Source organism: Sphaeramia orbicularis, chromosome 5, assembly GCF_902148855.1.
Source record: "Sphaeramia orbicularis chromosome 5, fSphaOr1.1, whole genome shotgun sequence".
Lineage (NCBI taxonomy): Eukaryota > Metazoa > Chordata > Actinopteri > Kurtiformes > Apogonidae > Sphaeramia > Sphaeramia orbicularis.
Window position 1 is genome coordinate 51,970,513 of NC_043961.1, and position 20,252 is coordinate 51,990,764.

The window sequence follows — 20,252 nt, forward strand, 5'->3', positions numbered from 1 at the left end:
CCGTTGAACGTGACTAGCCCAGATCACACGGTTCCTGCACAAAATCGAGAGCTGCGGCGAAACCGTAAACAGCCTGACGTCACCGTGTAGGTGAACCAGGAAGTCAGGTGTTTGTTCGTCGTCCGCTCGCTCTTTTTCTCCTCTCAGGTACAGAAGGAGGCGCGCGACGTGTCCAAACATGGGTGTGGAATGCGAGCGGGTGGACGAACTTTGGAGTGTCCCTCTTTTTTAGCAGGAGGAGTTCTTAAAACCAACCTGACGAATTCAGTCAGAACAGACTTGTATCCAACAAAAACACACCTGAAGAGAAGTGCACGAGACTGTGGAAAGACACCAGGTGAGTCTGGGATCCATTTACCGTTATATAACTGCAGGACACTCCAGGTTATTATTATTTTTACTCATTTTAATGTCTTCTTATTCGAACTTCTTATATTTTTGAGAACACTTTCATAAGTACATGACTGACCCAAGGCTTATACTCAACTTCTATAACTGTTCATTACTAGTTCAGCCTGTAGCATATATTAAATAATAGAAAGCAAACCTAAAAGTTTATTCATTTAAATTAGTTTAATGTGTTTGAGTTTTATTAATTGTATATGTATGATAAAAGGTTAATCGTATTTTTTTTTATGCTGGTTACATTGTATTTGTGACTTGTGGACAGACAAAACTTGCAGTATTAACAAACTGCCATCACTTTTAAAAGATTATTCTGCACAATTTTTACTTGCCAGAATTAGCAACAATATTTAAAATGTAGTTTAACAATTTGCAGTGGCTATTTGCCTGTTGTGTTGAAGGGTTTATTTATTTATTTTTCCATAAATCTGATTGAATTTGTGCTTAAAGATAATGTAATGAAGGTCTGGCTTACAGTGTACATTGGGAATATTGTGAAGATTTTTTTGTTTTGTTTTTGTGGTGTAAAAAGGGAGATTCAGATTTATTAATTGTCGTTCAATAAGAACATCCCATATGCTGTTACAGAACGAAATGGCAAAATGCATAGCATGAAATAAAAACACAGAAACAAATCCTTAAAACACCAACTAAAACAATCCATATATATGATAAAATATTAAAAACTGCACTAAAACAAAGAAATAAATACTTAATAAAGATAAATAGAGAGATAAATAACAACAAAAGCAAATAAAAAAGTAAAGCAATATCTTTATTAGCTATTACCAGATAGGCTTTTATATGATATTGGTATCAGCAGCAACATTATATAAATGGATTTGCCTTTTGACACTCCGATGGTACTCAAGCATTTTACAATGAGTCACATTCACTCAGTTACACACAAATTCACACACCAGTGTAACAGTCACTTCGAAGTTCGGCATCAATGTTTGGCTCAAGGATTCAAGTGGACAGGTGTCAGTGATTGAAACATCAACCTTCTGCTTGGTGGGTGACCCGCTCTACCCCCTGACCCACAGCCACTCATACTGATGCATCTTTAATCATCAGAATCAATCACAAATGCAACCAATACTGTTTTGGCCTTACTAATATAGTTGCCTAAAAACTCAGCTTAGTAACTGCATCGCCCCTGCTCAGAGAAAGTGGTAAATTGAGGATATTTCCTTTAAAAAAAAAACAAACAAAAAAAAACATTGTAATGCATGTTTGATCACCTTTATCTTCTTTTCTCGCAGTTATTCCATCATGGAAACTCGAAGAGAAGCAGAAAACCCCCCTAATAATAATAATGGCCAGCTGATTTCTGTGCCTCACAAAGACACGATCCGTCTGCTGGAGGTCTATGTCAAACGAAGCCTCAGCCTAAACGAAGGTTCCTCCAACTTTAAACGCACCGGAAAGAAAGAGAAATGGGTGACGATGCCCAAAAGGCACAGACGGCACTCGAGTGACCCGTCCATTCACTTGACAGAAGGATTAAACGTTGAGGAAATTGGTCCATTTTCTGTGATTGAACCTCATCCAGAGCAGCCCTTAAACATCCCTGAAGAGAAAGAGAAGGAGCAGGAGAAGGCGCAGGAGAAAGAGAAGGAGAAAGAGAAGGAGAAAGCAAAAAAAAAGAGAAAGAAGAAAAAGAAGCCCTCATTGTGGAAAAGTTTTTTAAGTTTGTTCTCTCAGAAGGATAGCGATGACAAAGATGATGAGCAGGACAGTCCTTCAGATACACCTGAGGCCTGTCAGGAGGAGGAGGCCTTCGACCCTCCTGCCCAGTGTCTGCCCATGCCTCCAGCCTCTGCACCCAAGACCAGGTCTATGAGAAGGAAATCCATTAGAAGACGGCTCTCCAAAAGGGGACTGTCTTTTATAAAACAGTCTAAGCCTGGTAGAGACTTTAACTCAGCTGACATCACTGGAGTTGAAGGTAAGCAGAGTTTATTAAAAACTACAATTAATATCAGAAGTGGTCTTAGTGTCCTCAGAAGTTAGAATTTACATTTACTAATAAATGTATTTTGCTTTGCAGCTGTGGTGAGTGTTGAACCAACGTACTCATACTACGAAAAAGTGACAGAGGAACTGGAAAAAATTGTGCATGAGGTCAAAGAAAAAGAGGAAGTTAAACCTCTCTCAGATGGTAAGAACCAGTTTCTGTACATTTACATTTATAAAAGTGTGAGTGGCTGCATGATGTGGCAATAAGATAGTGTTTTAAAATAACAGTATGTAGTAATTGGGCCAAAGAAAACAAAGAATTCACTGAAGTTCAGACCAAACAGAATCTTTTTATTCCAAAGTCATGTATAAATGTATCTTTGAGAATGTGAAGTTAACTGTACGGTCCATCACCCGTCTGTGAGTTGTCATAGATGTAAATCTGTATTGTGACACATAAAAGTTACATTGGACAGGAAAATAATTGTGAAAATGATCACTTATGCTGGCTTTCACAACATTTAATAAAACTTAGGAAAATGAACAAAATAAGCACAAAAAAACCTCATAAAATCTGAGGTTTATTTGTTATCACATCTTTTATTGTGTTTAATGTCGTTTCAGTCTTGTTGCATCTTTTATATATATTTTTTTGTTGTTGCTTTTTTTTTTTTTTTTTTACATCATTTCCTTTTTTTTTGCACCTTTTGTGTCTTCATTCTTGTCATTTTGCTGTATCTTTTATGGCAATTTTTTTTTTATCTTTTTTTTTTTGTCTTGATTCTGCCTTGGATCTTTTGCATTGTTTTCATATAAATTAACCTTTTTTCTGCATTTTTGTGACCTTTTTTATGCTTTCTCCATCTTGTTGTAAATTTTCTGTCATTTTCCCTCCTCCTTTACAAATACTTAAAAGTCTGACTGAAACAATAATTGGATATTTATTGCGATAACTACTGATATCATCTGATATGAAAACATTTATCATGATAACGTTTTCGACTGTATAGCCAAGCTCTGGTTAAAATGTATACATCTATAACAACAAATCAGCACATTGATTATGCTTGTGTTTTTGCTTCATCTCAGAGGAAGTAATCAACAGGATCATTGCTTTGACGAAGGAGGAGGGTGATGCCATCGACGGCAAGGTTTGTGCTCAGATGGATATGTGAAACCATGAATGAAACTGTACTGCGTGATCGATTTGTGGGCATTTATAGACTGAATACAATATATTATAGTGCCCCTAACAGAGGATCATTTATCTACATTATCATTTACTTAATTATTAAGGAATTAGTGACCTTCAAGTCCAGATAATATCTCAGATTATTTTTATCAACCAGATTGCCACAATAAACAACACACCTTTGGATTTTAAAGGGCTGTAAAGTGAAGACAAAGTACAATCTCTTGAAGGCTCTATAAGGTCAAATGTGAAAATACTCTGGAGTTTTATGGTGCCAGCCATTCCTATTTGTCTCTGCATGTGTAAAACATTTTTTGTTCCCCTGAAAGAATTTCAACATGCCCCAGAGATTGGGTGTGCCACATAAAAATGTAATAAGAGCGAGTGAAAGGCTTCCAGAGCATGTGGATTCATGTATTGCACGGTGCAGAACAGCATATCGTGTGGCATTTAGTTTTGCATTGTGGTCCATAAGACCTACTTTGTGCATAAAAACCAGTACTTGTACAATTGATTAAAAGTATATATTTTCAGGGTGGATTTTTCATCAAATGTTGAAGTTGGTTAACGTGCACTGAAGTTACTGACAGTTTCTCTTTGCTTTATCTTTTCCAGTTAAAGGATAATCCCACCTTGAGTAACTTCTTCCAGCAGATGACATATTCATCCTTCCAGAAGTTGGCTGATGCCTATTTGGAGAAAGAGGCAGCACCGATCCAGAATCCTCCCACGGTCCTACCAACAGCCCCTGAGCTGGTCAAACTGGCCTTTACTCTGGACTTCACTGCCAGAATAGCTGGTCTCTCTAGGCAGAACATAGGTCACATTACTGGACTGGGGAACCGGTATCTACAGGACAGATTTGAATACAAACAGGTAAGAACCACAGCAGATTAAAACAGGAGAGAAGAGCCCAGCTTTGGCAGTCTGTGTTATTATTCCTTCAAATGAGGGCTGCAGCTTCTGCTTCTTTTCATCGTAGATTAATCCGTCAGTTGTTTTCTCAACAAATCATTAAGTTTAAAGTCACCAAAAAGTCAATCAGTTTCCCCCAAAACGCATGTTCTCAAACCTCATCATATTCAGTTTTTTGGAGGAGGAGGAAATGAACTAGAATATATTGATTTAAGGAGCAGGAATAAGTGAATTTATTCCACTAATTATCAAATTCCAGTCAGTCATCAAAATACTTGGCAATTAATCTTATATAGTAATCTGTGCAGCTCTAATTTGAATCAATTATATTGAAATGTAAAAGCTTTTTTTTATGAATTTTTATCTGTAAAATGATGCATTATGCAAGCTGTCACATGCATTCCATGAGGTTTGGTGTAAAACTGTGGCGTTGTCTTTTACAGGCATGTACTGATCATCCATGGTCTGACAGTGATGACTGAAGTGCAGCCAAGCAAAATGAAACGACTCCTGCAAGTGAAAACTTCACTCAACTCAAGGATGTGTCGCAAGTTGTCAAGTTCCGCCTTGAAGACGATTTTTAAAAGGCAGCCTTGCACAATTTCTTCAGTGGTCAACCTGCTGCAGAATGTTCTCAGTTTCATTTATTATTTACTACTAAAGAATACTTATGTGTTATGTGTGATTGTGCTGCTGCACCAGTCAGATGGCTTTGATTGAGTGGAATTTTTATAATGGTTTTATAATGGAAGGTTTTAGAACTCTTAGTGTTTAGTGTTGATGCAGAATCACACATTCTGCAGCTGGTTCTGCCATGAAAAATGTGATCGTCTTTTTCAAATCCATTGTCATTGGAAACACAATAACTTATAATAACACAAAGGGTAATGCAATAATAATAAGCTAGATACCTATGTGCAATGTTTTTTGTTTTTGTTACTTTTCTAGCATTTAGAAATAAGTAAAACTTTATTTAATGGAAGCTCAACCAAAATGTGATGCAAATGATGTTTGTTTTTGAGTGCTGGCATTCATAAAACATCTTTAAATAAATATATATTTAATTCAGTGGTGAAACTTGTTTTTTTGTCATGAAAGCATAAATCAGTAAGTACATACTTCTCCCAACTTAAGTTAAATTTGGGTTTTGCAAAATCACAATCAGACTCCCATCACTGAACAGGACTTAAACTTTTCCACAGCTTTTGTGTCTAACTCCCCTGTGCATCGTGTGCACAACTACCTGCACCATGGGAAATTTTTAGCTACACAAAGCACAATACATTAGTGAAATAACACCAACATCAACTGGTGCAACAAAACCGGTTGATGAGTTGAAACCAACTTCAGCTTGTAATTTAACCTGCGAACAATGCAAAGTAAAAATGCTTTTGTACAGATCTGCGGCTTACAGGCTGTAGTTCTGACACAGTGTGACAGTCTGTCACTTACTTTGCTGAAGCGTGTGTTGATGTGTCAAACCTGTGGAACAGCTTCCACTGCAGGCAGCGGGTATTTCATACAAAACTACTGTCCTAATAACCTGCCTGAACTAATGGGCTCATAAGGGATTTGAGAGCATTTAGTGTAATGCCACGCAACACATCCACCAGAGAAAAGACGACGGCAGCAGCACACGAGTAAAAAATTCAAGTGTGGACTGCTCCTGACTCACAGCCATGTGACGTGATCTCATATCTCCTACTGTCACCAATTACTGCTTTTTCATTCTTTCAGTTGAATTTCCATTTTGATTCATTTTGTTTTCCTCAAATGACTCAGGTGTGTATGAGGCAATTGAAAAACAATGTGTCAGGAAGCAGGTAAGTGGAAAATTTACCACCTTACTGTGGAGCATTGTTAAACAGTGGTGACAGGTTCACTGAACATGTCAAAGACGAGTAACTAATAATTATAAAAGATTAATTACATGAACAATGACTCACCTCACATTCACATTTCTAGGCCAGAGCTGTGGCACGTTGTCGTGACTACAGTATACTTCTCTCACACTCGTTTGTTTCACAGCAGCTGGGAAAGCACGGGTGTCATTAATAACACCAACAGCTCCTGTGCAATGTCCCAGCATGAACATACTGCACTGTACCTGCTTCTTCAATACAGATACTAGTTCTTATTTCAATATGTGTTTAGTGAGTTAAAATACATCTAATGTGATATATTATTATTGGGAAACATTACTATCTACTTGTCCTCCTTTCCCCATGTTTACTAAAGCAAAACCAGTTTCACAGCTTGTCACAGCAACCTCATAAACTATTTGAAGCCAAGCTGGTTTCTTTGCATTACTGTTTGTGGCTGCAAAACAAACTGTGAATAATGCAGACTGTGTTAATATTCATATTTGAAATTCAGACAGAAAAATAAGAATTTTCATGCCAATTAAAACTTAAGTCTTGTTTAATGTGTTCAAAACCATCTGAATCAAAACACCGTCACCCAGAAAGGTTTACGTAAATGTTTAAGATGGTGTTCAGGTTCTCAGTAGTAAAATATGCAAGTAGTATTCAGCTGTCAAGTTGTATTAATTATGCCTGTGCTTCTCCTCCTGTAAAGAAAAGTCATGGTTTTAAATGTCTGTATTGATGTTACAGATGAGCGACAGCAGGTTCAAATCCTGTTTTGTTGAGTTTTGGTGGATTTTTATGTTTACAGTGGGATTATACTTTGCTCTTTTAAGCCTGTGCATTATGTGGTTTCAGTTTCGTGGGCCACAGTAGGACAGACAGACCACATGCTGGTGTCCATTGCCTAATCATGACGGACTGCCCAGTCTAGACTATTTTTAGTGGTCAGCAAAATAGCTTTCAACATCAATCCCTGAAAGCCAGACACCTTATTTCTGGAACAGTTATAGGTAAGAAATAAGTGGCTTTGCACAGTCATAATTTTTTTAAAGGTTTTTTTTAAACACATTTAAGGACAAAAGGCAGCATTTTGTGTAAACCTTTTACATTTTTATTGCTTTTTAAACACAGAGAAGGAAGATCAATCAAAGAGTCCGAAGCCCATATCTTCATCTGACTCCTCTGATTCTTCTTTCTTCTCTTCCTTTTTCTCTTCCGCTGGAAATCAGAAGATACTTACAGTTAATATATAAGCCTACACATCATTATGCATTTCATAATATTTATATACCATAGAATGCCTTATACAGTAAAACATCCATTAGCAATTTAAAAGTATCTACCTATATCTGTAAATACCAGGTTTAGACTAAGAATTAGAATTATACACACCAGCAGCAGGCGCAGCCCCAGCTCCGGCAGCACCTCCGCCAGCAGCAGCGGCAGGGGCTGCCACAGCACCACCTGCTGGTACGGAGGCCAACTTCGAGAGGCCTGTGAGGGGGGGAATACACATTTATAACCACAATTTTTAAGTCAGTTGGAATATTGCGTGCACTATCAATGAGGCATTTACCTGAGTTCATGACTTCATTGATGTCTTTTCCATTCAACTCACTTATGACCTACAGAAAAACACACAACTGACCTTTAGACATATAACATCTTCAATTAAAAAAAAAAAAAAAAAAGGTGTGGATATTTGCATAGTTTTCTAATAAATGGTGAACCTTGTTTAAGCGTTCGTCATCGGCCTCAATTCCCACGCTGCCCAAGATGGCCTTGATGTCTTTTGCACTGGGGTTGGTGTTTCCACCAAGGGTAGCCAGGAGGTAAGCGGCCACGTAACGCATTCTGTACAAAGACAATTGAGACTTCATGTTAAAGATGATTTTCCATTTCTCTTTTGTTGCTTATTTGTCATCACATGAAAACAATCATTTGTAAGTTGACATTTATTTCAAAAAACAAAACGGTTTACTTGTTTAACACTCTAGCAGCAAAACTATTGATGGCATTCACACCAAATTTAGTTTACAGATTGTGAGTGACTCAGAACAGATCTGAATACCTTTTGGGAACAGTAGGTCAAAGTTGAATTTTTGGGGGGGAATTTTTAAAATATTTTTTCCCCCATTTGTTTATAATTGGTGAAATTTCAAATGTCTGTACCAGCAAAACTATTGGTTGAATTCATACCAAATTGGGTTTAGAGCAGGGGTGTCCATTCCTGGTCCTCATGAGCTACTATCCTGCATGTTTTAGATGTTTCCCTCTTCCAGCACACTTGACAGTCATTATCAGGCTTCTGCAGAGTTTGATGATAGGCTTATCATTTGAATCAGGTGTGTTGGAAGAGGAATACATCTAAAACATGCAGGATAGTAGCTCTCGAAGACCAGGATTGGACATCCCTGGTTTAGAGATTGCCAGTGATCCAGAATAGATGTGGTGACATTTTGGGAAAAGTAGGTCAAAGTTCAAATTTTTTTTTGAATTTTTAAAATCTTTTCTCCCCCATTTCCTTATAATGGGTGAAATTTAAAATATGAATAAAAACATCAATTTTGTTTCAATTTACCTCAAACTTGGCACATATATAGGGGCAACTAATATGCTGATATCAGCACACGACATGATGACATCAGCTGGATCGATGCCAAAATAAGCTACAATACGTGCGAGGGGCAGGGTTTGTTGTGCCTGTCACCACTTGTTTTCTTCTGTTTTCGGGTCCAAACAGTGGTCAGTACTCATTAATAATGAGGTCTCACATCAAGCTTCAGTTCATTTAGTGACCGCTAGGGGGCCTATGTGCAACACTTGCTCCATTTGACAAGCAGTGACGTATTTACATCGCCACAAAAATATTAAGGACAGCGTGATGTGTATATACGGAATAAACACTTAAAACGTATAGGCTTGGACAGTAATACAGTAGACTTCTTTCTAAGTCTCAGTATTACAGCTGTCTGTGAGTCGGCAACAACACACTGAAGGAGCCCTGCCCCGTGAAGCTAATATTAGCTTACCGCTGGCTGTCGATAACATTTGTATTTGATTAAAGTAAGCTGTAACTACACACACATTGTAACGACACACAAATCGCGTTGTACCATCCATAATTTACTGATGAACGATTTCACGATGACTTGTCAGACTGAGCATTAACAGCAGTCGGCGCACACACAGACAGCATGGCGCCTTGTGTTTTTGAGCCTGTGCCTCCATTTGGGACACACAAACGGTTAGCTTTCATGTACGGCACATATCAATATTTATTGGACCCATCGAATACTTGTAGCATTAAGACACAATATAACAGCTAGTAATGGCCGTAAACGCTTAAATATCGACTTACTTTTAAGTCTAAATAGACACGAAACGTCGGTCACGCTAGAAGATCCAGAAGAGGAAGAGGGAGGTTCCGGAAGTTGGGAAGACAAGAAAACGCTGTTTCATTGGTCAGTTTGGATGGCAGTCATGACGTCAACACTTGACAGTTGCGTTGATCCAAACGAAAGCGTCTCATCATGTCATCATTTTCTCCAATTATAGTAGTTTATTTTGTTTATTTATTTAAAATTATTGCAGCCTTGGCCTTGCGTTCAGTCCTAAGTTGATAAACTGGCTCCAATTTTGACTGGTTAGAGTGACATGGACTGGATTCCTGGATTAAAGGGTCAATGATGTGTAAATCTTAGTTAATATGTACTTATTGTTTGAGGTAAATTATAGAGGTTGATGCTGTTTTTGGAGGAAGTTGAACTTCTGCATTTAAAGCTGTACTTTAAATGCCCAGCGGAGAGTGGGAATCACTGCTCTGGTCATCAATGTTTGAATATTTAACATCCATAAAGACAACATTCATTCATTCATTCATTCATTCATTCATAACCTTTATTCAAACTCTGAGATATATTGAGGAAGCAACCTCATTTAAAATATAGTCAAGACAAAACACAACAGACTGTATGAATTATGATATGAATCGGAAACTATCGAGAACAGATAGCATTTTTCTTGTGTCTAATTGTTGTTGATCTTGTCTTTTGTCTGTTGTTTAGTATTAACTGTAATGTGTCTTGGTACTTTTACTCTGGCTTGTTTTACTTGCTAATGGTGCCTTGAAAGGCCATTATGGGCTGAGCATTTTAAGTGCATGGCACAATACTGCAATTAAATCACATAATCAAGACATTTAACAACTTTCCACAGACTTCTTCTAGAAATGCATGTTATTATGCTGGCTTGTGCAGTGATGTGCATTTTATAATGTTTATAAAACAGAGGCAATAGGACGCAGACCTTAAGAGGAGCCTTTGTCTCTTTAAATATCTGGGGTTTTTTTTCTGTTTTTTGTTGTATTAAAATCTGATTGTTGTTTTACTTGCACAGTACAATCTAAACATCAATCAGCAATTGATAATCAATTTTATATCCACAACATTACATATGCTTAGTTCCATCTACAACACAGTAAAATAATTACATGATTTATATTTAATCATTAAAGTGGATGCCTAAATAGAGCATAGTGGTCAAAAAGCCAGGCTATATGTTGTCATTTGTTTGTTTTTGTACTAGTTACCTTTATTATCAATATTATATAATTAAATATGCTTCTGTGTTAAATGTTGAACAAATCTGCTTCTTGAAAATTGAACACAATATTTAAAAACACTTTTTTTTTTTTTATAACAACCAGTATGGGACATAGGGAAGAAGAAGAAGCGTTATTTGCATAAACTGGTTTATTTCAGTGGATTCACAGTCTAAAATAATTTTCAGAAACCATTCTGACATAATGTATAGTTAAGATGTAAATATGCACATTTGAGATATCACAGGTACCTAAAGCATTGTAGAAAATAATAGATTGCCTCAGTAAAACAAAGTGGAAATGCAGATAGTAATGTTGAGCAAACTGCATAGTTGCTGCATTATAAACCTATAATTCAATCAACTCCTCCTGTTTCTCCTGAGCAAAGAGCCAGTCAAACAAAAACACCACTGAATCTGTCACAAACTCTATAATCTTATTAACATTTGTCACATACCACATTTTATAACAGCATTCTCCAAACAGTACAAGCAAAAACATGATAAGGAACATAAGAAAAATGCGGTCAATGCAATAGTTGGTCTTCTCCTTGAAGGTCCACTGATCCCAAGGCAGTGCACGACGGCTTTCGTGGTATTTACTTAAGTGTATCAAATTTCTCTGTTCATCATCCATCTCCTCCTCAGGTGCCTCCAGGTCATGGCCATCTTCTGCTCCATCTGCAGCCATTTTATTGTATTGCAGTGCTGAAACTTAAAATCCTTCAATTGTCTGAGGATATTAAATAAAGACAGTATTACAATTGTGAGACTTCAAAAAAAAAAAAAAAAAACTTCACAAATCTTCACACCAGCTGTTAAATTCACATTATTATCATACCTCAATGCTGATTAGCCTTTTGGATAGAATGAGGATAAAATGCAAAAATAGTGTTTTGTCTCCACAGCTACACCATGCTTACTTCCCCAAGTATCTGGTAAGTTCCTGCCGACAGGAGTGTGGTGCAATAAATGCCACGTTGGTTATGCGGCATCTACCTCACTAAGACACTGGCTGCAGATTAGACCATACTTAGCAGTTTCAAATCCCTCCACAAGGATGAAGGTGACAGATGGTAAAAATGCGCATTGATGTGTTTGTGAGGGGGAGATAAATGGAGATGAAGAGATAGAGGGTGAAGTTTAAAACAATACCATGTTGAAATGAAACCAGTCAAATCTTCTAGTCTCAGATGGTCAGAATACCTGAGAGAAACTCTCTTACAGTATAAAGTGTGGTGAACATATCAGATAGCAAAAATATTCAACATGCATCTTTGAAACCAGGTTATAGCCTGAGGTTTCTTCAGTGTTAAATACTGTATGTGGAGGCAGTGACACATGAAGCAGAACCAGGCAGAAGAAGTGATGACAAAGCAGGGGGCTTCAGCAGAGTTGGAATAAATCACCTCAGCCTTAATGTTCTGTAGGTAATTATTCAAGTGCCTCACTGCCTTTTCAACATCCAGTCATAGAAATATGGCTTAAATTAGCTGAATGAGCAACAATTTCTAATAAGGACTAATGGGAGATTCTCCTAGGCAATGGCAGAGTTTTGTTTCCTCTGGTATAGAGATTTCAATATTAATTTGCATTCCAGGCACAACCTCTCTCACTTTCTTTTCTCCCTCTCTATTTATTAAATGGATTTCCATGAAACATCAAACTTCAGTGTACACTGTACTCTATATTGATCTTACGCAATAAATCCTAAGAGCACTTTGCTTTGCTTCATGTGGTTACGCAAGATCAAAATAAGCATTTGCAATTCTTTTTGTGTTAAATGTAGGATTATGTAGGCATATGTGAGGTGAAATGGACATATTACATGAAGATGAACAAGCTTCCTCTCAGACTACTTTTTTCTAATTCAATATGAATCAACTGAGATAACAATTCATAAATACAAAATAATGAAAACCAGAGGATTATTTTTTCCCTGATTAAAGGCATATTTTCTTAAAACCTGAATAAATGAAGAGAACATGAATAAGTAAGACATGAAATTATTCCATGACTGAAAATGAACCACTTGGTGTCCATTTTATGACTGAAGCTCCAGGTGTAATTTAATCCCATTAGTGTCATCGTTGCTCCATGCATTTATCATAAGCTATGGTGCAGTCACTGTTACAGATCCACTTTCTCTGTCAGGGCTGGTGTGATAGTAGTACAGGATGTGGGTTCCGTGGATTTACATAACATGCATCGACGAGTGATCTGAATTAGTGTTACACGGAACCGCTTTATCCTGAATGCATAAACCATCGGGTTGAGTGCCGAGTTCACATGAGACATGAAGATGCCGGCGTACATGGCAAACTTAGGTATCTGACATTGTGGGCTGAAGAAGGTGATGCAGTTCATGATGTGTATGGGCAGCCAGCACACAGCAAAGAGGAAGACCACCAAGGCTAGAGATTTGGCCAGCTTCAGCTCCTTTTGATAATACCTGTCTCCATCACAGGTAGCTTCAGCACGCTGGTTAAGCTGCCGTCGAATCACCCTGAAGATCTCGGCATACAGAGAAATCATTATGGTGAGGGGCACCACCACCCACCCAAAGAAGTTGAAGTACACCATGTAGTCCATCCTCATGACGGTTGTGAATTGGCAGACAATGTCACTCGAGCTGCTGAGGTTTCCTTGGGCATCGCGGTTATTCCAGCCAATCATTGGAACCAACCCGGTAAGAAAGGCGAGGATCCAGCAGAGACAGACCGCCACCCATGCCCTCCTCTGGGTCACTATAGTAGTGTACCTGGGTACCGTCGATAGAAAAGAAATTCAGAGATTGCACAATTACCTGTACATATTTGCATGCAAATTGAATTTGTTTGAACAAACGCCAGTCCGTGGATGGTTATTTAGAAGCATTTTATTTAAGTACATGCTCTTCAGATCAGGATAAACAAAAAGTCAGATGGGTGACTGCCAAAATCCCTTAGCAAACTAAGTCTATGTCAGTTATTTAGGTAGACAGAGACATTTTAATTTGCTTAAGAGCCTTTGAAGCCCAGCCCATTGATCTGCATTTAACCAAGCCGCGATGAATGGGGCCGTGTCAGACTTCAACATCAGGAACCTCCTCTTGATGGTTCCCACTTCAAAAGACAGGTCCACCTTTACTGCTTTTATCAACAGACGGGTCTACTTGTGCCTGTTTATTGCTAAAAGCAAGAGTGACTTCATTTATTTATTCTTATTACCAAAAATTGTATTACTAAGATATTTCTTATGACAAGTTATGCCAAAGTCTTAATTCTGTGACAAAATAAGTATGTCTGCACTAATGTAAATGAATGAAATTTGCTACAGTCCAGTCATGGTGTAATGACGAATAAATAGCAACATCACTCATAGCAGCATATTTTGATTATCATATCAAAAAAACTGTACTGAACTGGAACAAACAATCAATCATGATCTCGGCATGCTTCCTATAGCTCTGAAATATGAATAATTTATTGTTCTTACTTTAAACAATCGATTAAGGTATGGATACCCGACAGGCTACGGTCATACTTTTCCAATGCTACACTCTTTCAGCAAAGTGAAACCAATTAGATTTATAGCAGAAATACTTAGTGGGAATCTTGACTCGCAGATATCGGTCAATGGCGATAGCCAGGAGGGACAGAATGGAGCTCTGTGTGATGATCAGGAGCAGGCAGGAGAGGAACAGGCAAGTATAGAACTGGGTGCTAAATCCAAGACTGATGATGATGGCCAGAGGGATGACCAGAAGCCCTACAGCGATGTCAGCCACTGCCAGAGACACAATGAAGCAGAAGGTGGTGTTGCGGAGAGCTCGGTTCACACAAACTACCAGCACCACCAGCACGTTCCCCAGCACTGAGGCCAGGGCGATAGCTGTCTCAATGGAGATGTAAAGCATGTCCACATGTTCCCGAGACTGGATACCAGGAGACGAAGACATTTTCACTCCTGTTCTTCAGCTTGTGTTGTTGTAGAAAAGATTAAAAACAGTAAGAATGTTAACAAAAAAAAAAAAAAGAAAAGAAAAGAAAAAAAAGGCTGAAAGTTGCCTCCTCTTTGAGTTTGCTTCAGCTTCTAATCATCTTCCATTAGACATACTCTTCAGCTCAAAGAAATGTTCCTTATCTCTTTTCCACATTCACTGACCGTTGCATGATGAAGTGTGTAGAACAATAAATCTCCAGCATCTTGCCTTAGCTCTGGACAAAGCTGAGTACTAGTGCATCACTACACTTCCACATCCTTTTACTCTCCCTCTATAGTTACCATGCTCTCTCTAGTCTGCAAACAGAGCCATAAAAATTGAGGGGAGGGACTTGATTTCTGCAGCAACCTGCAGCAAATTTGCTCATGTGCCTGCAGTTTGTCAAAGGAAATGCTATCTGTACATAACGAGAGGCAAGATGCCTTTTGATAAAGATGTTAATCTTTCATACTCTGAATTTATAGAGTTTAGTGTTTGAGTTTAAGCCTCTTACAAATATATGGATACCAGCATCTGCTGATAAATGACATTGCAAAGCCCAAGATATGAGTAAGAAGTACACAAAATATCTTTGTCACAGTACTTTGATGCCTGCATTTAACAATTATTAGATTAGAATTTGGGCATGTGCCACAGGGATAGCATGAGTGAAGCAGCAATTACCAGTTCCAGCTAGCAAAATTATTCTCAACATCATCACCAGTCATTCCAGTTTATATTTTCATTTTTCACTCATTTGTGTTTTTTTCTATCTGTCCTTTTCTCTGCACATGCTCGTTGTATGTTGCTGGTGTTAACAGTGAAATTTGGGATAAATAAAGTCATATCTTATCTTATCTTAAATCCTCATCAATTGTTCTTTATTCACTACACTGTAAAAATGACCATAGAATTAACACCAAAAAGTTGGAAAATTGTAACATAAAAAAACTGCAAGTGAAAATAAAATGCAAAGTGTTTTTTGTTTTGTTTTTTTTAGATTTTTGTGTTAACAATTAAATCAAATATAGCTGTAGTTACTGGAAGAGTATGTTAACAAAACCAGATTTGTATGTAGAAATTATGTATTTCTATTGTTTTGTGAAAATAAAATTGTAACTTTAAAAATAATGTGGTGCCGTTTAAATTGGAAGACCACAATGTTGAAATAACAGCCTATTCTCATACTTAAAAAAAAAAAAGAATAAGTAATAAAAAAGTAAATTTATCATTTTAAAGATGTAAATATCACCGAAATCCAATGTTGAATTCACATATATAAAATGTTAAATCTACATGTTACTTCATAAATCTGTTTACAGTTTGATGTGTTTTTTACATTATTGTTCTGATAACCACAGCTACCATTTTTTTTCCATAAAAACAACAGGATTTTTTTTTACAGTGTATTTAATAAAAATAAATAAATAAATAAATAAATATATATATATATATATATATATATATATATATGTATATATAAAATGATTGCAATGTTTATTTTTATTTAGTCTTTTTAGTCCATGAAGTCTTTTTCTTCTGTTGAGTTTAAGTGCTGCTCTTGCTCTACAGTTGGTCGCAGTTTTGAGCAATAAACCGTGGTAACAAAGCAGTCCATTTTGTATTATGTAACATTAATGCATCCATATCCTCATACAGATGCTAGCTAGTTATTGTACTGAATGGTTTCCTTTAGCCTGCATAATGTGAGTCCATTAAAGTAAGAATCATCTTCAGTGTTACTGGAATCTGATCACTTTACTTATGGAAGAAACTGAATGTATTGGATTGTATGTAATGGCAGACCTTTTGTAGGTGAGCTCCTATATGTCTCTTATTCTAAAGAGAGCACATTTCACAAGCACTGCCTAAGCTTTATATTACTTCATCTGTGCAGGGTAAGCAGCAGCAAGGCAGTGGATCCAAAAGTTCAATCAACTTAATTTAATTGTCTGTCTGGAGATGGGGGGGAAAAAAGTTTGGAGAAAAAAAGAAAAATTGGCACCAAGTATCACTGAGCAAGCAAATCACTGAGATGGTCTTCAGTTGCTTTAGAAAGCATATTCAGTGTCTGCCTGTATATAGGCCTGTATAATCACTCTGCTTTTTTTGTACCAAAAGTGATGACTCCAGATATTGTTTTGGGTCATTGAGCATTAGAGAGTTTATATGCAGACAATCAATCAGTTTTATTGTTTCTCTACCATCCCACATAGATTTTCTGGGCTAGAGGTCCTCATGCATCATCACTTTTACATGTTACCAGAAAGTGTCAGACATGCAAAATACACTCAACATATTGCTTTTTATAAAACCATGCACCACAAATAAACAAGACCTGCAAATTCAGATTTCTTCCACCAGCTAAAATTTGCTTAGAGGTCTTATTTATGTCTTTGTGCATAAGAAATAAATATAACTGAATCCCCAAAGGAACTTAGTGTTGTTAAATGCAAGTTATGCAAATTTACAGGATTTCACTTCTGTTGCAACATGTTAATGGTCATATGAACTATGTTTTCAGGTTATATTTTAACTGAATTTACCTGAAAAACAAATATTCTATTCTTTTAGATTCCCCATTTTTTTTTTACAAGATTCTATACTACATATCACATGTTTTATTTGTACAGGTTGTAATATGGAATATGGTGCTTATCCATCCTGCTTATGTTACGCCAATACATACATTAAGAATGTCACACGTCACTTTTTAAATCAACAGTTTTCTTAAAAAAAAAAAAAAAAAAAGCATGTTTATAAAGAAAAAACAATTCTATATTGTTATTTATTCTTTAGTATGATGATAAACTATACAATAAATAATTATGATCCTAGTTTTTGCACAGGGATCATTTGTGGAAACGGTGACATTGCTGCCGAGCATCAGTATGATGGGATCTGTAACAACCATGTCACATCCGTCCACTGCCACATTTTGTGTTTTTGTTAAGCTGTTTTTGTTTTAGATCCACAATACTAACATTTATGAATAAGAGGATAATTAGCAATAGTGAGTATATAAGTTTATTACTAATAAAGTACTGGTACTGACCAGATCATAATGTCACGTCCGTCCACCAGTAAAAGTTTTCACATACACGTGCTATTCAAAATCCAATATTTCTGAAAATATAGCTTCCACTGTCAAATAATATCAGTAGTCTGTGCACAAATGTATTAGCATTATTTCAACACAGTTGTATGCATTTCTTACAACTTCTTTTTTTTTTTTTTTTTTTTGACAAAAATGGCCACTTATTTGACCCCCTAAGTAAGTTTTAGCCACCACAGATATTCCACTGCTGAACTCTTCTTTGATTTCAGCACACAGCATACCATTATCTATGAGCAGAAGAAATGAATTTGACAATGAGCCCACTGGAATCCATTTGGGCATGTGCCACAGGGATAGCATGAGCGAAGCGGCAATTACCGACTCCAGTTAGCGAAATTATTCTCAACGTCATCACCAGTCATTCCAGTTTAATGCTAAATTTACTTCACAGTCATGTGATAATTCCTTTGCAATGCTGTCTGTATTTGTGTTCGCTTTAATCAGTCGACCTTGGCTGTTTTCCAAGAGAATATGAATGTTTCAATTAATAAGCTGGACACAGTGCAATTGAAAGTAAACAGGATGTGGTTCTGAAATTGAATGTATAAACCAATTTTCTCCAGCAGTGAGCTGATGAAATGGTGCATGATGGCATTAGTCTAGAAACTTTGGGTTCTGTTTGTCTTGTGTCCCTTCATTCTTTGTGTATTTGCTAATTTAATGTTGCTGGATCTAAACCAGCTCAGTGCTTTTGCAAGATTGAGATAAATTCACTAACAAATTCAAACATTAATGAGAGTAGGAAAATAAAAAACTGAGCAATAGAATTAAATCTAGAATAGGCTATTCTAACACCTTTTTACTGGAAACACTCATAAAAACTGTCTCTACAGATGTATTATGTATCTGTAACACCATCGACATCCACAAACACCAAAATATTTCATTACAATGATTGTGTTTACATGCAACCCAGTATCCCAGTTATGACGCTTGGTTGTGATCATATTTGGGATTTAGTGGTAGCATGGAACAAAGAGAAATCTGGATACTTATATCCCTGTCTACATGATAAATATTAGTACTTTGGTTAATTTTTGCTGCTACTGTTTGCGCAGTCACCTATGATGTTTATCAAACACTGCATCAATTTAATGTGACATTTTAGTAGCTGCTGCTTAACTATGTTCCTCTATGTAACCCAACAAATCTAACTCCATTTCATGTGTCCACTGTGGCTTCTTCCATAGCTATAGAGGGAATGCACATACATCACTTCCCCCCTGGGCCACGCCCCTCTAAGTCAGACTGAGTGGCAAAAACAAACCGGCTCAACATGGCGGTGCATAGCAGTAACTACAGTGAGACCGGGAAAAATGTGGAATATAACCTGAAATTAAAGACAATTGGACTGGACATGGATCCATACAAGCTACCAAACAACAAGTGGTCTACGAACATTGATATGTGGACAGAAATCACGTATTGTGACATTTATATGAACCTGATTTCAACGCCGGGAAAATCCCCAATGCAAAGGCTGAAAGCATACAAAAGCCAAGGAGTTGTTGACATCCTCGTCATCGTTAATTAGAGGATTCCAGCTGGTGAGTGCTTTCAATTCAACATACTATTGTTTTTGAGGTTTTGTGTCAGTGCAGACATATTTTCTTGGCGGTGATTGCCAAGGTAAAGGCCCAGCAGTAGTGCTCACAGTTCACTTCTGATTTACTGGAGTTGAACCCTTTGTATTGACCCAAGTGAGTGGATGCTCTACTGGTACTGTGGAGATTTAAGTAGAGTTAACATCAAATACTTGATCCAACACAGATACAACAGCTTTGTGCTAGAGTACCCCCTTATTTGGAAAACTAGGTTAGCCTCAGTTTAAGCTAGTTTACAAATTATGTAGAGCACAAGGTTCATAATCACACAATTGAAGACAAAAATGTTTCAGTTATGAAATATAGAACTAAATGACATGCTAACAATAAGAGCTTTACTAAGAAGTAACGTTTGCCAAAACAATATGTAATTTAAGGTATGATTTTACACAAGAATACAGCATAAATTAACGTCACCTGACAAATCCAGGTTTCGTTGCCTGGATTCCAGTTATTTCTACGAATTGCAGTGATCCACCTGCTTCTTCTGTCTTTGGCTTTAGGTCGCCGCTAAAACGATAGCTCCGAATGCTTTTTAAACCTATTTGTGCAATCAGTGGCACAACAGCTCTTCCCCATTTTTTAGATTGTTCTAAAGTTTTCGCAGTATTCAAGCCCTCTT

General features: G+C 37.1%; 3 protein-coding genes across 3 annotated transcripts; 1 reads left to right on the forward strand and 2 right to left on the reverse strand.

Annotated features, from left to right (window-relative positions):
- The first annotated feature begins 51 nt into the window (after positions 1-51).
- LOC115418805 (E3 ubiquitin-protein ligase BRE1A-like) lies at positions 52-5,545 on the forward strand. Its single transcript, XM_030133291.1, has 6 exons — positions 52-337; positions 1,671-2,356; positions 2,459-2,569; positions 3,457-3,518; positions 4,175-4,435; positions 4,918-5,545. Exons 2-6 carry the CDS (start codon positions 1,681-1,683, stop codon positions 4,954-4,956), a joined length of 1,149 nt encoding a protein of 382 aa, XP_029989151.1. The 5' UTR covers positions 52-337; positions 1,671-1,680; the 3' UTR covers positions 4,957-5,545.
- A 1,885-nt stretch (positions 5,546-7,430) lies between these two features.
- On the reverse strand, positions 7,431-9,846 carry rplp2 (ribosomal protein, large P2). The gene is made up of 5 exons (XM_030134978.1): positions 9,704-9,846; positions 8,073-8,196; positions 7,919-7,967; positions 7,735-7,836; positions 7,431-7,560 (listed from the first exon to the last, which is right to left on the reverse strand). The coding sequence occupies exons 2-5, from the start codon at positions 8,193-8,195 to the stop codon at positions 7,484-7,486; spliced, it is 351 nt and encodes a 116-aa protein (XP_029990838.1). The 5' UTR covers position 8,196; positions 9,704-9,846; the 3' UTR covers positions 7,431-7,483.
- Positions 9,847-11,078: 1,232 nt separating this feature from the next.
- LOC115419902 (adenosine receptor A1) lies at positions 11,079-14,938 on the reverse strand. The gene is made up of 3 exons (XM_030134977.1): positions 14,529-14,938; positions 11,786-13,705; positions 11,079-11,677 (listed from the first exon to the last, which is right to left on the reverse strand). Exons 1-2 carry the CDS (start codon positions 14,882-14,884, stop codon positions 13,075-13,077), a joined length of 987 nt encoding a protein of 328 aa, XP_029990837.1. The 5' UTR covers positions 14,885-14,938; the 3' UTR covers positions 11,079-11,677; positions 11,786-13,074.
- Between the last annotated feature and the right edge of the window lie 5,314 nt (positions 14,939-20,252).